The sequence below is a fragment of the Falco naumanni genome, chromosome 1 (assembly GCF_017639655.2).
Source record: "Falco naumanni isolate bFalNau1 chromosome 1, bFalNau1.pat, whole genome shotgun sequence".
NCBI classification, from domain to species: Eukaryota; Metazoa; Chordata; class Aves; order Falconiformes; family Falconidae; genus Falco; species Falco naumanni.
In genome coordinates, this window is record NC_054054.1 from 79704871 (window position 1) to 79719631 (window position 14761).

Here is a 14761-nt window from a genome sequence, read left to right on the forward strand (position 1 = left end):
GATTCCCCTTTTCTCCCCCTCGCCACCCTGAGCAGCTGCCTAACTGTTTGAAGAGGAGCATTTGAAGTTACGTTCCCTCGGTGGGTGCGTGGTGGTGTCATCCTGCTGCTGGGCAAACCCACACAAACAAGCCTTTCCCACAGAGTTAACAAACATAAAGCTCCGAGTGGCCCCCCAATACCGTAGCAATATCTTATTATTTTGTGAATGACATAGATCAATTAAAGAGAAATAAGGGAAAGCAGGCACTGTCCCAGCAGAGCTGCCTTCCACACAAACGAGCTCGGGTTCTGGGAGGGAATCGCGGTACTTCTGCTGTCTTGTACCAGGGTGCTCCCTTACAGGGCCAGGACCAGGGAAAAAAATTGGATTAAAACTTTCCCGGGTTGATGGGCTGGGATTTGTGCGTTGCTTGCGCTCACTTCCACGTGCAAAGCCGTGATTTACATGCGTGCACATACCGGGGATGCCTGTGCGAAGAGGTGCTGTATGCACACAGGTACCTGCCCAGCAACGCTTTTTAACACACATTACACATACATGTACGCATGTGCCCATGCTTATTACTATGGTTATACAAAATACGCACAGGGTATGTGCCCGTGCCCCCGCACATGCGTGCCCCCGCCTGCCTGCCTGCCCGCCCAGGCCCGCTGGGCTGCTAGGGTCACACACGGGGGCGGGGGCACGCACGCGTCACCGTCACCCCCACCCCTCGCGGGCCGGACGCCTGCCCCTTTAAGCCCTGCCTCCGGCGCCTTACCACGTGCTGGGGGCGGGGCAGGGGGCGCCGCGCAGCCAATGGGGAACGCGCGGGGGGCGCGGCGCGTCCCCGTCCCCGTCGCGCCGTGCCGTGCCCCGTCCGGCGGGCAGGCGGCTGTCAGCGCCGCCGGGCGGGCGGGCTCGCTCTGCCCCTCGGTCAGGTGACGGGCGGCCGCCGGCAGCGGTGCGGCTGAGCAGGCCGGCGCTCCCCTCCCCTCGTTTCGCCTCCGCGCGATGTTGGGCGGCTCCGCGGTGGGGATGATGCCGCAGCTGCCGCCGCTCGCCGCCCGCTGAGCCGCTGCGAGAGGCGCGGTGGGGCCGCCGGCGGGCGGGGCGGCGGCAGGGCGGCAGCATGGCCCCCACCCTGCTCCAGAAGCTCTTCAACAAAAGGGGCGGCAGCGCGGCGGCCCCCCACGGCCGGGCTCCGGGGGAGGGTCCCGCCTTCAGGTGAGCGGCGGGGGCAGGGCGGGTCCGGGCTCGCCCGAGCCGCCTCAGCGTGGGCCCCGCGGGCCGCCCCGGCTGAGGGGGCGGCGGGGAGGCCGGCCGGGGGCGAGGGCATCGCGGCCGCAGGTGCGCCGCAGCCCCCCCTTGGGGCTCCCCCTCTGCGAAGTTTCCGCAGGGGCCGGGAGCGGCGGCCGGTGGGGCCGGGGCGCCGCCGGGCGGGGGAGGGGGGCGGCGAGAGGCACCGCCGCGCCGGGCGGCTCCTCTCCCGCCTCTCGGAGCTCTCAGCCATTTTACATCCCGGCGGGAGGCGGCAGGCCCGGGAGCCGCGGGGCGCTCGCCGCCCGGCCTCGGCAGCACCGGCGAGGGGCGCCGGCCTGCGCTGCCCTCGCGTCCGTGCGAGGCGTCCGCGCCCGGGTGGCCTCGGCCCGGGGGAACCGGGCGGGGGGGCCGTGCCCCGGGCACGTGCGCGGCCGGTCCCCGCGCCGGTCCCAGCCCTCCCTGCCCGCGCCGCGCGGGGCCCTGGCGGTGGGAGCTGGTGGCCGTGCTGCTGTCTCGGGGCCCGAGCACGGAATCTGCAGGTAGCGCTGAATTACGGCTGGTTTGTGGTCCCTCGGGCCGGTGGTTTGGAGCTTTGTCACGTCCAGCAGCTGTTCCGCTCACAAGACCGAACGGGTCCTGGTGAGCGCAGTGACCATCACATGCGTGTCCCGCAAGCTCTGTGTCTTTTTTTTTTATTTATTTATTTTCCTGTTCAGCATGAGTTGACTAGTCTTGTGATCGGGTAGTGTACAGGATTGAATTGGAATCTGGCCTTCGCTGCTGAAACTATTAAGAACGGTAAGGGAGAGGGGTGGACAAATATCTTGATCTGCAACGTGCCATAGCACCATGTATGAAAGATCACAGTCATGGAGCCATTAGGATTTCAGAGATGGTCTCTGTGGGCTGTGGCCAAAGCTGCAAGATCGTGATGAAAAATGGAGTAACGTCAAAATGGCATTAGGGTATCTGGGTTATAAGGTGATTCCTTTGAAAGTGGTAGGGCGCAGAACTGGTGCTGTGTTCATAGCAGAGAACAGGGCTGGTGAATTTCCAGAAGCTGTAAAGTCTATATGCTATACTTACTTTATGTAGTGTAGCACTTACTCACCTTATGAATTAAATCTCTCCTTTAATTTGAAAGAAAGCAAACATATTTTCCACATTTAAACTGAGTGACTGTTCCAGACTAACTCTGTTAATTTTGCCTTGTACTTAAAGTCTTACCAAGTACTCTGTCGGAGACCAGTGCTCTAGATTTAAGGCTATTGGCTTTGTCGAGGATCTGCATGAAGGCAGGTTCCTTGCACAGTGTGTCCACCATTAAAATCAGTAAGATTGCTCTAACTGAGGTATTTTGTGAGGTTAGGGATTGTATTTTCTTCTTCCTCTTCCTTACGTAAGATGTTCTATGCTCAGTTTTCAGTTTGAATAATATTTAAATGATGTGACACTTCAAAGGAAAACACACCTAAAATAATATTGGAAGTACCCATTGCTCTTTTCATCCCCTGTTTTCCTCCATTGCCTTGCTATCTGATTAGGTTTTTTGCAAACTTAAGGTTGATAGTTATTTGAAGCAATTTTCATGTGAGTTGTTTTCTCACCTGTTAATATTGCATTAAGCTTCCTTATGACTTCTAAATGTGCTGCAATGCTTTTTCTTACAGTGATCTGTTGACGACCTTCAGGAGCGTACTTACTGGGTCTTAGAAGCTCTACTACAGTGTCCTTAACGGACTTTCTGTTGAATGGTAATCTCAGTTTGATTGGAGAGATGTGATTGAATCTATGTGAAATGGAAGACTTAATCCTTAGGTAGCTTCTCTATTAAGCATATGCTGCTGGTCACTGTTAGAGGCAAAGAGGCAGGATCATTTTCTGTTCTAACAGCAAGTCTATATTTTTAAGGATTTTAGTTGTATTCTTTCTTCACGTTCCAGTTAGTGAGGTCCCTCTACATTCAGTAGGTCTTGCTGTGTATGGCTCTCTTAAGTGGCCCTGTAAGACCAGTAACAATCTGTATCCTTGGACTTTGAATTGTTATGAAAGTCTTGAAAGCCTAAGTGTGTTCGTGCACCCTCCTTACCCAGAACAACAGCAGAATCACCAAAGATCTCTTCAGAAGCTTTGTTAGGAAATTTTGCATTTTCTAGCCTTCCTAAGAACAACCAGAAGCTCTGTTGCAGAGAGCCATCAACCAGGCTTGAGTTTTGCCTGTAATAAGCTCTGCGTGTGCTTGTTCTGTTGCCCCATTTCCTTAAATGGGAGCTAAATCTTGAGCAAATGTCAGTGCTGCTTTCTCTCCGGCTCTGAAGAAAACAGCAAGCTACAAGGGCCATGCTGCTTACCAGAACGATCTGGCACAGCCTTGGAGAGACAGAGACTTGGTGCCTGTAGCTGAATGTGGAGCCACAGGAAATGGTTTCTTGAGTGCACAAGCATTAACATCTTAATTTGGATCAGGAGTGCTCTTCTAAAGAAACCCTCTCAATTGTCTCCACTTACTGCACTTTGGCTCACGTAGCCAAGTGGCTTCTGTGCATAAACTGGATTTCTGTTGGAATGAATGAATTCAAGTGTGCTCCAGCCACTAATGGGCGTTCAGTCCCTGGGACCGGGCTGCAGCTGGTCAAAAGTGAAACCCCAGAAGATGCATTGTGTGGGTGTCAGGTCCTTAGCACCAATTAATTCACTCTGTGGTTCTAGTTCTGTTGGGCTGAAATACTTGTTCATGTAAACACAACTCTTACTTGCTGGGTAAGGAGAAAATAAACACGAGGTGTAGATTTTAATGTAGAGCTATTAACATAGTAGGACTTTCTGCTGGCCTGTGCTTCCCTTCAAAGTAATAGAAGCATGAAGTTGTAGAAGGGTGGTAGCTCAAATTGTAGAATGTCTTCATTCTTTGTTGTGTGTTTTTTTTTTTTTTTTAAAGAGGAATTATAAACCAGCTGGAGAACAGATGGGTATTAGTGGCATGACACTGTATTTGTTCTAAGCAGTTATGTACAAAATCTTCAGCTTCTGGTTTCTGTTACTACTGCTTTTTTGCTTCCCTTAAATAAAAATATCTATATATGGTTGTGTATATATGTTTATAATGCATATTGAAAAATACATGTGTATACACCCCCCTCAAATCGCCTTTTAACTGAGACATTTGAGTGACTGTAGTTCGATACATTTCTTTTTAGCCTCTAACTCTCTGAGGAAATCTTAATTACTTTGTGTGTGAGAAATGTGTATTTGTGTGGTTAAATTTCCCTGGTATTTCTTGTTTCCTTATCAAATGTTACTTCCCTTACAAGACTGATTTAGAGTAGTTCAGGGGTTTGGAGTGCTACCAGGGTCACATGCTCAGCAGAATGGTAGCTATTAACTGCAAAACCAGAGCATCCTACTCCCCATGAATTTTAAATTTCAGGGATTAAGCAGAGTATTTTATCAGGACATAGTATCTCAAGGCTAGAATGTCTCAAGTGCTAAGCATATATTTGAGTAAGGTATTGGGGGATGGCTTTAAGGAAACAGATACGGGTTGCAAATAGTTTGAGTGTACTTAAATTTACAGCAGTTCCTCTGTGTTATCCTGATTCTAGAGTGAGATTTCACATCAGTGCTTTTTTGTACTTTTCCACATGAAAGACTGACGTTATTCTTAAACTGAAGGCTAAGGTTTCACACTAATTTCAGTCTTTGATAGGTGGGGTTTTTTTGTTTGTTTTTTTGTAATGAAGTACCGGTATCCAGGCATATAATAAGAACAAAAATCAATGCCTTAGACTTTTTGGAAGACACTGCTTTTGTTACTGAATGTGTAATTTCTCCATTGCAACCTCTGATGAGATTTCTTTGATATTGGTATGTTTAGCAAAGGAATGTTGTGAAACTGAATAATTTCATTTTATGTGGATTCTATAAAAAAAAAAAGGTGGTGTTATTTCAGCTGTGTCTGAAACTTCCAAATGGGCTGTTTCTTCAGCGTTAAGTATCAGCTGCTCCTTCTGGTCTGTAATGGAGCGGATGTCATGTTGTAGCTGCAGGATATCTATCTGGTAACAGTTTGTTAGCTTTGGTGTATGAGATCATTTGTTTGGCAGCTGATACTAGTAATTCCTTTGGTCATAGTGCTGAAATGCTCGGTGAGATCCTACTTGCTAAGCATTATTTCACAGCATTTATTACCAGCCTGGCATTGTTCCACCTTCTGAAAAAGGAAAGAAAGCGGGAGTGAGCTTTGAGTCTGCTTGCATGTCAGTTTGTTCTATCTTTGTTAAAATTAAAAACTCCTCAGTACATTCTTGTAGCCTAATCTGGTTTCTCTTGCGCTTCCTGCAGCTTTGTAGACATCCACACAGCAATAATGCTACTGAGCACCCATGTACGTCTTCATACATGGAAATATCATTAAACATCTGGCTCTTAACCCTTCAAAAAGCGTTTGAAAGAAAATCACCATTTCGTATGCTGTAGGAAGGGTGATGCAGCCCAGGCCCAGATTTCAGCATGGGGGCAGGGAAGGTTAACCAGCAAGCCGAAGTGGCTTACCTCTTCACCAACAGCTGAAGGTGAGCCTTAAGGTGCAGTATTATTCCTCTGCTCTGGCATTAGCCTTTCCTCAGTGATGAAAGGTAAAGAGCAGGTTCTGCTGAAAGAGATTTACAGTCTCACTCAAGAAAACAGATTGGAGAGGAAGTGATTGAAAATACAGTCTTTTGACTTGGAAACCACACTTCCAGCCTGGGGCTGATTTGAAGGAAAACAAACAAACCTCAAGCCCTCCAGCTTTTGAGCTTTGCAGGAACCAAGGCCATTCTCCTAAGCTGTTTAGATTTCCCCTCCCCTGCACACTTCTGTCACTGCAAAGACCTCTTGGTTTCCTCTGGCTTTGCTCTGACAGTAACTCTCATTCTCTATTAAAGTTTCAGGAAGACACCTTTTTTTTTTTTTTTTTTTTTTGCCACCCATGGCTAAAAACTGTGTGGAAATGCATAAGCTACTGAAGTTCTAAGAGGGATGGAGGTATTGCTGTTACTTAATTTCATGAAAAGATTCATTCTTGCCTGACTGATCAAACTGGGTTTGCCAGTGGGTTATCTTGTTTCTGATCTACAAGTAACTTACCCATGTGGCATAACAGCTAGTAGTGTATTTCCTACACACCTGACTCTTTTATATTGATGCACAGTTGGGTAGTAGGCGCTTGATTCCTTACTCTTAGGGTAGTTCTGCTGTTAACGTGTCTGAAACTAGGTAGGTGAGTACTCTGCCACTGACTACGCTCAGTAGAAAGTGATTAGGGGAATGGTAGCCACAGAAAGCCTTGGAGCTACCTTCCCTTGTCGGTAGCCCAACTTAAAGCAGAATACTACAATGTAAAGCAATGATGCTAATGCTGTAGGGGAACACTTCTCTGTTGGTGTAAATGGATTGATGTGAGTGAGAAGATAGAGCTGCTTGGGGCTGAAAAATGTGGGCATTCATTCATAAAAACTGAATTAATCGAGAAACTTTTTAAAAGCTGATGCAGAGCTTTATTGCCTGTAGAGGCCAGCTTCATGTAAACTTTGTTGAAGTAGCAGAATATCTTTGTTAAAATTTGAGAGGAAAGGAGCATGGAAGAGGTTTGACAGAAATGTTATCATTAGTCATCATGTCATCCCACTTTGACATTGTGGGATGCAGGTGTTCTGTGCATGGTAGTGGCCTTTAGCCGTAGCTTTGATCTGAACGGCGAGTAACAGCAGACTGAAAGCCCAGGAAGAGCAGATGTGACAAAGTAGCTGGGGTCAGAGGAGCTACAAAAATGTAGCAGTTGTCTTTATGAAAGCAATATATTTCTTGTTTTGGCATTTCAGTAATATTCAAGCTGCTGAGGACCTCTTTGCAAAGAGAATTCTTTGGATTAATACTGACTACGTGTGCTGCAAACCTTGGTGAAATACCTGTTCCTTTAGGTACTCCTGACACTAACAGTCATACGCTTTCATCTGTAACCTACTTTGCACCGTAGTGATGTTCAGGGATGGCTTCTGAAAAGATGACTCAGTCTTAGAGCCATGTGTTGTGTTTTATACTTGTCAACTGTTGTTTCTACTAAGTACACCCCTGATGAAAAGCACACAGACATCTTGCATGCCACTCAAAGTGTTGTAAGAAGGATGTTCTTATGCTATCCTAATTATCAGTGTTTGCTATGTGAAGGTTTCCATGGGTACATTTGTTAGGCAAAAGATGAGGAGTGCAATTCTATACAATGGTGGCTAACAAGCTCACTACAGAGAATAAGCAAGAAAAGGAGGACTTTGATTTGGGCGCTTTTTTTGCGTGAAGACGGCCAATGTGTCTGTCTGCACCTCAGCTGGCACTTCCCGTGGTAGTGTCACATCGGTACCGGTCTGGCTAACAGGCACCCTCATGGGTGTTCACTGCTGCCCGTCATGCATCAGCCCCTCCGTGTGTGCTCTGCCTCCACGTAACCTTCAGGCTCGGTTCCTTTCTGTTCTGCTTTCTCCTCACCCTAATGGTGCTTGCTGCTTTCCTTGCCTCTCTGTTTTCTTTATTTGTAGGCGTTTGTCGCTGGAATACCGTAGCAATGTCATGTTTTCATATGCTAGAGGTCGCAAGATGAGCTCCTGTGCAGACTGCAAGACAAAGCGTTGCTCTGAGCTGCCGGGAGGACTAGTTCAGGAGTTTCAGGAATGGTGCCTGTGCCCTCCCCGCTACAGTTAGGGCAAGTGTGGGTGCTTTCACATGACCAACAGCCAGTGTTTTGTCTGTCAGCACGCTTCCTGGGAATTGGGGAGATTCTTCGAATTGTAGTGATAAATGGGCATGAGGGCTTTACATCACACCTGCTGCTGTTAAAACTGACTCATGCTTTTCCTTCCATGTACTATGCTGAAGTGAAACTTGAGGTGCGTGTGATGTAATTACTGAGTCAGTATGGAGCTTTCTCTGCAGCATGTTCTCACCTCAATGCAACACACTCCGGCTTTTCTCTTCTCCCCCAAGGTGCTCAGTGGAGTTTCACACATGCTAATGAAATCAGCTGTGTTAAGTAAACAATCTGACAATATTTATTTACTTTTCTAATAGAGGAGCTAACAGGCTGAATTTGGTATTAGCACTTTCACATTAGAAATCTGAATGCTTTAGTACTTCATATTTTATAATGAAGTCAGGAAGTTTCTTAAACAATAGCTTAGGTTTTATTGTCGTTAACTTTACAGACTTTTATGAAAGAAAACTGGGTTGAACGAACTCAGACTCTGCACAGAAATCCAGAACACTTTGCACTGAATTCTGAATCTGGATATTATCCAGCACCTGAAATTGGTCAACTTTTGGGGCTGGGTGTGTGAATGCACAGCTTCAGGGGTACAGAAAACCTGAGCAGAGTACATTAGGTGATGTTTTTGAAGGACACCCCAGAGAGGAAGATCTACAAACTGTAGGATACATAGTTCTAAGCAGGTTATTCTTAAATTGTTACTTCCACTGGGTGTGGATCACTAACATTACAATGTTATGTTAAATTCTGTAAAAAGCCCTCTGTGGTCTGGAAAAGACAACTATGGATTTTTCTTTAAAAAGTCTGCAACTCAAAGGAATTAGCTTATGTTCAGACAAAATTGTTGTCTTCTGTTTTTCTGTGTGGGTGCATGAGCTCGTCCAACTATTGCCCATTGGTTGCGAGCTTGTGTCTGTCACCTTTGTTTGCCTTTCACCTTTCTTTCATATTCCCACAAAATGACCTTCTACTTTTTAAGACAAATGGTACTATAGGAAAGGTCTTGGGCCTTTTGTTTATGAAGTCCTGGCTTCTTTAAGGTGGCTGGGTTAAACAAGCTAGGCAGAGACCTGTGAAGCTGCTGGAAAGGAAGGCTGGTGACCTCCGGTGCAGGGGCAGGGAAGAAGCGAGTTAGGTGCAGGAGCTGTTTTGCCCAGCTGCACAGCGGTGGGGGTCGTCAGGGTCTGTGCTAAGGCTCTGTCTTGTCAAATGGCCACAGTGGTACAAGGTGCTATTGCGTTCCCGTGCTGTGCTGAAATTGATTATTGGCTGGGCATTGTCACTTCCATGGTAGCACTGACAGAATAGTGAGTATTGGAGCTCTCCTTGGTCACCTCTGTGTAAGAGGTCGCTGACAGAACCATCTCTTGCAGCAGTTTGTATTGAGGTGTGAGGCTTCGTGATGAAACAGTTATGAAGGGCTCATAGGTTCTAGTCCTCAGCTGTGTCAAGAAGGCTAGAATAGAGAGCTGGGAACTGGTAACCACTTCAGTCCACTTGGCAGACAACTGTAGTGACATACATCTGAACTCTTGCTTGGTCTTGGCTTTTAGCCTGCAGAAAGGTTGCTCTCACATGGTGGCCAGTTAAAACAGCTTCAGGAGTGCTGACCTCTGCCTTACCAACTGTTAAAAAGACATTTCTAAATCACATCAAATTAGAGTTGGAAATATTAACTCTCTGATTATAAAGGTATTTATGACATCTGGCTGTGGGTATACTGCATGCTTGCTAAGCACTAAAACGATTTCACTTCTGATTCCAAGTTTTAGAGTGGGTAACACCTGATGACTTCAGTATTTGGGAGGCTCAAGGGTATACAGCGGTCATGACCTGTGGACTAGATCAGAGTACAGTTTGATTCAGAAACGATTCAGGTACTAAACTTCTTGCATTCAGAAGTTCTAGTTGTCTTACAGGAATATGTTTGGGAAGGCTTTTGAATGGAACTAGGAAAAGAATGTGTATTTGAAAACTATTTTTTTTTCTGTTTGTCACTTTATGGTGGCACTTGGTAACTGTTAAATGCCTGTGTATAGCTGGATTGGATACTGGGTCCAGGAATAGTTATGCAATGGAGAAGAACATGAGAACAGAACCTGTATTTTGTAGTGGACATGTTTTTTTTTTCCAAAACAATCAGTCAACTCAATGAATCTGTGTACACACTGATACTGCATCTGTCTGATTTTTCTTTTTAAACAAAAAAAACCACCTGGGTGGAATGTCAAAGATAAATTGAACCTCTGAGAAACTGTAATGGTATATTTGTATTGAAATGTGGTGTTGGCATGTAAACTAGAAATCTGATTGAAGCAGTGGCTTTCTTGTTTGCATTGCTGAAGCGCTAGAAGTTGGCTAGGGTGTAGACTTCATTAGAGTTGTATCCTTGGGCCCTGTTTTGACTAGAAAAGAAAGTGAGAGTTTTGTTTGTTTTTCAATGAAGCTGTCCTGAAACAGTAACTGTTAAGAAGGCTCCTGGTGAGTCTGTTCTGGTAGGCTTCATCTCTGGAGAAAGTCAGGTTTGTTATAAAGGACTCTCTTATTCAGTGTTTTACTGGGGAACACTGAAGGAGCTTGACCAGTTCTTACCTTCTCATGAGGAGAAAGGTTTCTAATTTGTCCTAACAGGTAATTGCTACATCAGCTTGCTGACTGAAATTTTGGTTTGTTTCCATCACTGAATCTTCACTGTGAGAAGCATTTTCCTATTGCATGACAGGGTTGCAACTGGCTCTTTCCTGTGATGTTTATCTTTTTGTGCAGATATTTCATGACTGATGCATTGCTACTTGGCAGCCAAATCTTAGCACGTTACTGCGTGTGGTCAGCTGTGTCTGTGTATAAACCTGGCTCTATAAACTTTTAAGTCTAATATAATACCAGTATTTTTGAGAAAATGTTTATGTGATCCTATGTGAGTAGTCGGAGCGGTTGACCCGCTTCGAGGAGGCTATTTCATAACTTAATGACTATTTATACATTCAAAGTCCTACGCAATTGGTGGTAAACAGAACGTAACTCTCTTGCATAGTGTCTTGCAACAAGGCTGGGTTTGCTCACACCAGTCAGCTGCAGGACTGTGGTTTGTTTGGTTGGTTTAGTGTGTAGTCTTTCTCATTGAGAAGGTATTATGGTATGAGTGATTTAATTATGTGATCTTCTGTACAGGGTCCGAAGATGTGGCTCCTCCTTCCCTTTCCAGTGAAACTTGAAAAGAAATGTATGTAAGCCTTCAAGATTCAGTGCTAGTTACTAAAAAGCTACCTTCCATGCTGCCTACAAGATAGGGTTAAGGAAAGTGTTTTGGATGGAATAGACAAATTATCATAACAACAACAAGAGGAGCAAAACATATTTTTGGCTATAACTAGTGAAAAATGCCGGAGCTGACGTTATATCCGTCTGTGTTATCACTTCATTCAATCTAAATCAGGATTTCCTGGCATTCATCTAGACAGAGGCAATGGACTGCTGTTCATGCTATAGCAACTTCTGAGGGATCAGGCATGGCTTCTCGTGTATGTGTTCTTTCCTATTTCTTGTGGAGTAAATCAGTAAATTGTCATAAATATTTGACATAGTTTTTCTTCATTCACTTCCTGATTATTGCAGGCTAACTGTTCAGTTACAATGTCCATTTTAAAATAATCCAAACCAGTCTTGCTTTTACAGCAGTTTAACATAACCATTTATAGAGGGCTCACCAATAGTATGTCAGTTGATTAAAAAAAAAAAGGGGGGGAGGGGGGGCTGCTTTAGCTCTCAGCACTGCTAGAGTGCTACATCTGATGTCTTTGTTTTCATATATTATGAATTTGGGAGGATGCACCTAGAACCAGGTAACTTTTAATTTTTTAATTTTTTTTAATTTTTTTTTGAGTGAAGTCGTACTGCTGATTTTATACTTTTGAGTTGGTTGGACCTGACGCCTTGTAGAGCAGTGTCCCTGGGAAGGGCGGGGGTCCCTGGGTAGTGCGTACCTCCAGCCTGGCCTGGGAGCCTGTGTTCGGAGCAGGGTGAGGAGGGGGGTGTAACGCTTTGAGGGAGCACCCTCGGCGGTGAGCTGTGTCCCCTGAGGTTCACAAACCCTCTGGTAGCGGAGCCTTTTCATAGCAGGAGTGCAGGAAATTTATAGAGAAATCATTTCTGTTGATATGCGAGTGGGTTTAGTTCCTTTGAGTGAAGGTGTTTATATGTGTTTTCAGCTAATCAGAAAAAAATCGGGGGGGGGGGGGGGGGGGCGGCGGGGGGCGTGTGTGTCATTGTTTGTATTTCTTATCAGTTGGCATTATTGTGTATTTACTTATGTCTAAAATAATATTGTTTCTCAGTCGGGTTTCTCTGTTTTCATATTCTAAAACTACTTTTGAACAGCGTCTTGAAAGCTGCGTGCAGACTTTCCTATTAAATAAATATTTTTTAAAAAGGTCTTTACAGAAGGGGGGGAAGGGACAGGAAAGAACAGGCAACCAAGCCCGTGCCCGGGGGTGTGGCGGCGGTGCCCGCGCTGCCCTGCTGGGCTGCGTAGGAGATGCTAAGGGCTGCGTAGGAGATGCTAAGGGCTGCGGTACGTCGGGCCTCCGTGCGAGGCTAGAAATACCAGCCCCTGCCTTGCGCTGCTGCGCAGGGGCCTCCGGCAGGCGCGCAGTGCGGCTGTGCGGGGGGCGGTGGGGGTGGGGAGGGCGCTGTGCACCCCGCGCGCTGGCAGAGGCCCGCTCGGACGTGCCTTGGCAGCGCCCGTGTTCGGGAGCCGCGTCCCTGGCCGCCGGCCCAGTCACATGGCGCCGCTGGAACCGGTGACACGGGAATGATGCGTTAGCGGGGGACGGCGGGGGGGGAGGGTGGGGCCAGGGGCGGGGGGTGGGCGTGGCGTGGCGGGCTCCCGGGAGGGCTGGGGGCTGCTCACGGGAGCTGCGTTTGAAATGGTACACGGGGAAGAAAAGCCAAACCGCCCGACCCCTAACGAACGTGAAATTAACAAGTAAACTTTCAGCTCTCTGAAATGAGAAAAGGCATTTACCGCGAGACAAATCCTGCGAAGTGTTTGGCTTAGTCGAAATGAGCGGAGCTCTCAGCTGGTGGGGGCTGGGGGACAGCAGGGTGCAAAGGAGAAAGTTGATTAAGCAGCGTGCTCTGTACTGAGGAAAGGACTAGGTGACAGATCGAGGGTGCTAACCTTTTCACATACTTTATCTTCCTTTGTCTGAGGCCCTAGTTTATCAGAAATAAACACATTTAATGGTAAAACGCAATTAAATAAACGCACTTTTTTTGGTGCAAGTACAAATCTTGGGCTCTGCTCTTTGCTAATGAGGGATTCCATTTCTGGGGTTCACAACTGAGAGCCCTGGCTCTGCTGGTTATGGTCCTACTCCAAACACCTTGTTCTTGTTGGGTTTTTTGTTTGGTTAGGGATTTTTATTATTATTATTATTAAGTTTTCTGTGTTTTTACATTATTGCTGAGCCACTATATGAAGCCTAGCTTCCAAAGTTCTGCCTTGTAGATAAACCAACCACCAGTGAATCCAAACTTACGAAAGTTGGCTGAATTATGAAACACGGGTTTAATAGGCTGTTCTTGTTAGTGGAAAGCTGATGTGTGCAGTTTATGGTGACTTTAACTTGTGTACATCTGTTTGGTAGCCTCTGTCAGGTGTGTGTGGGTTTTGTGGTCCTTTTTTGTGCATGCGTGTGATGCATTGCTTTCTAGCAACAAAGGTGATGGAAAATGCTTCCAACCTTGCAAAAATCCAATATATTCTCCTTCCCCAAGCAGGTAGTTTGGGAATTCTAAATTTTCAGTGAACAGATACATCCGATGTTGGTTTGCTTTTCATGCAGTAACACATACTTATCTTTTTTTTTTAAAAGTAACTTTTATGTCCAGTGACCTGGTAGAGAGAACTTCATTTTTCTCCACCAGAACTCTTTCTACAGGAAAACCTAAATGGAGAGGGAGAAGCGCTGCAAATAACATGTTCCTTCACTTGTTGCATGACTAATCTGCAATGTATCCCGCCTAACTTGTGTGAAACTGGTAACTATGTATCATGCTGGAACAAGGTGGTTCATCTGAGGTTAATAGTGCTTTACCATATTAGGACTACTTTAAATCATTGGAAAAAGAATGTAGTGTGGCATCAGCACAACTCTTCCATACCCAGGGTTTTAAAAAGAGGAGCAGCAATGCAGAGTAAATACTTCAAATTATGAGAGGAAGGGAACCTACCTTTACATAAGCTATTCAACAGACTTAAAGAGGGAAATGCATCATTAAGTAATCCAAAATAGATTCCACTTCACCTTTAAACGTGTTTTGGCACTCATCCTGAATGTCTGGGTCTAGGTGTTTTTCTGCGTATCAGTCTCGCTAAGTGTATATTTTGCAAAAACATGCTCACTGAAGCAGCAGCTCTAGTTCAAACTCTGTTTTCCTATGCTTCTCTAGCCTGCTTCTAAAAGCAGTTTGGAAAATAAAACCTTACAGGGGGTTCTGCAAATATTCTGCTAGGTTTGGAAACAGTGCTTAAGTTTTAGTGGACAGCTGTAACTTAGGCAGAAAATTATTCTTCATTAGATCATTCCATCATAAATAGTTCCTCTTACCCCCACCCCAAATTTTCTTGCTGAAATATTACCTTGAATTGAATTCATTTAGGCAGCTGTCTCCCAGTGGAGATGATGGACAGGAAATTACCTACAAATGGAGCAGGTG

The 14761-nt window shown here is 45.9% G+C and overlaps 1 protein-coding gene across 2 annotated transcripts in view; it reads left to right on the forward strand.

Moving 5' to 3' along the window:
* The first annotated feature begins 873 nt into the window (after positions 1-873).
* Positions 874-14761, forward strand: part of FNIP2 (folliculin interacting protein 2) — a 52372-nt gene continuing 38484 nt past the window's right edge. The window contains exon 1 of one of the 2 annotated variants that reach the window (XM_040601189.1): positions 874-1209. In XM_040601189.1, the coding sequence (XP_040457123.1) occupies positions 1115-1209 (95 nt within the window). In that variant the 5' untranslated portion in view covers positions 874-1114. The remainder of the gene's footprint in view (positions 1210-14761) is intronic. The other variant, XM_040601179.1, reaches the window with a different exon arrangement.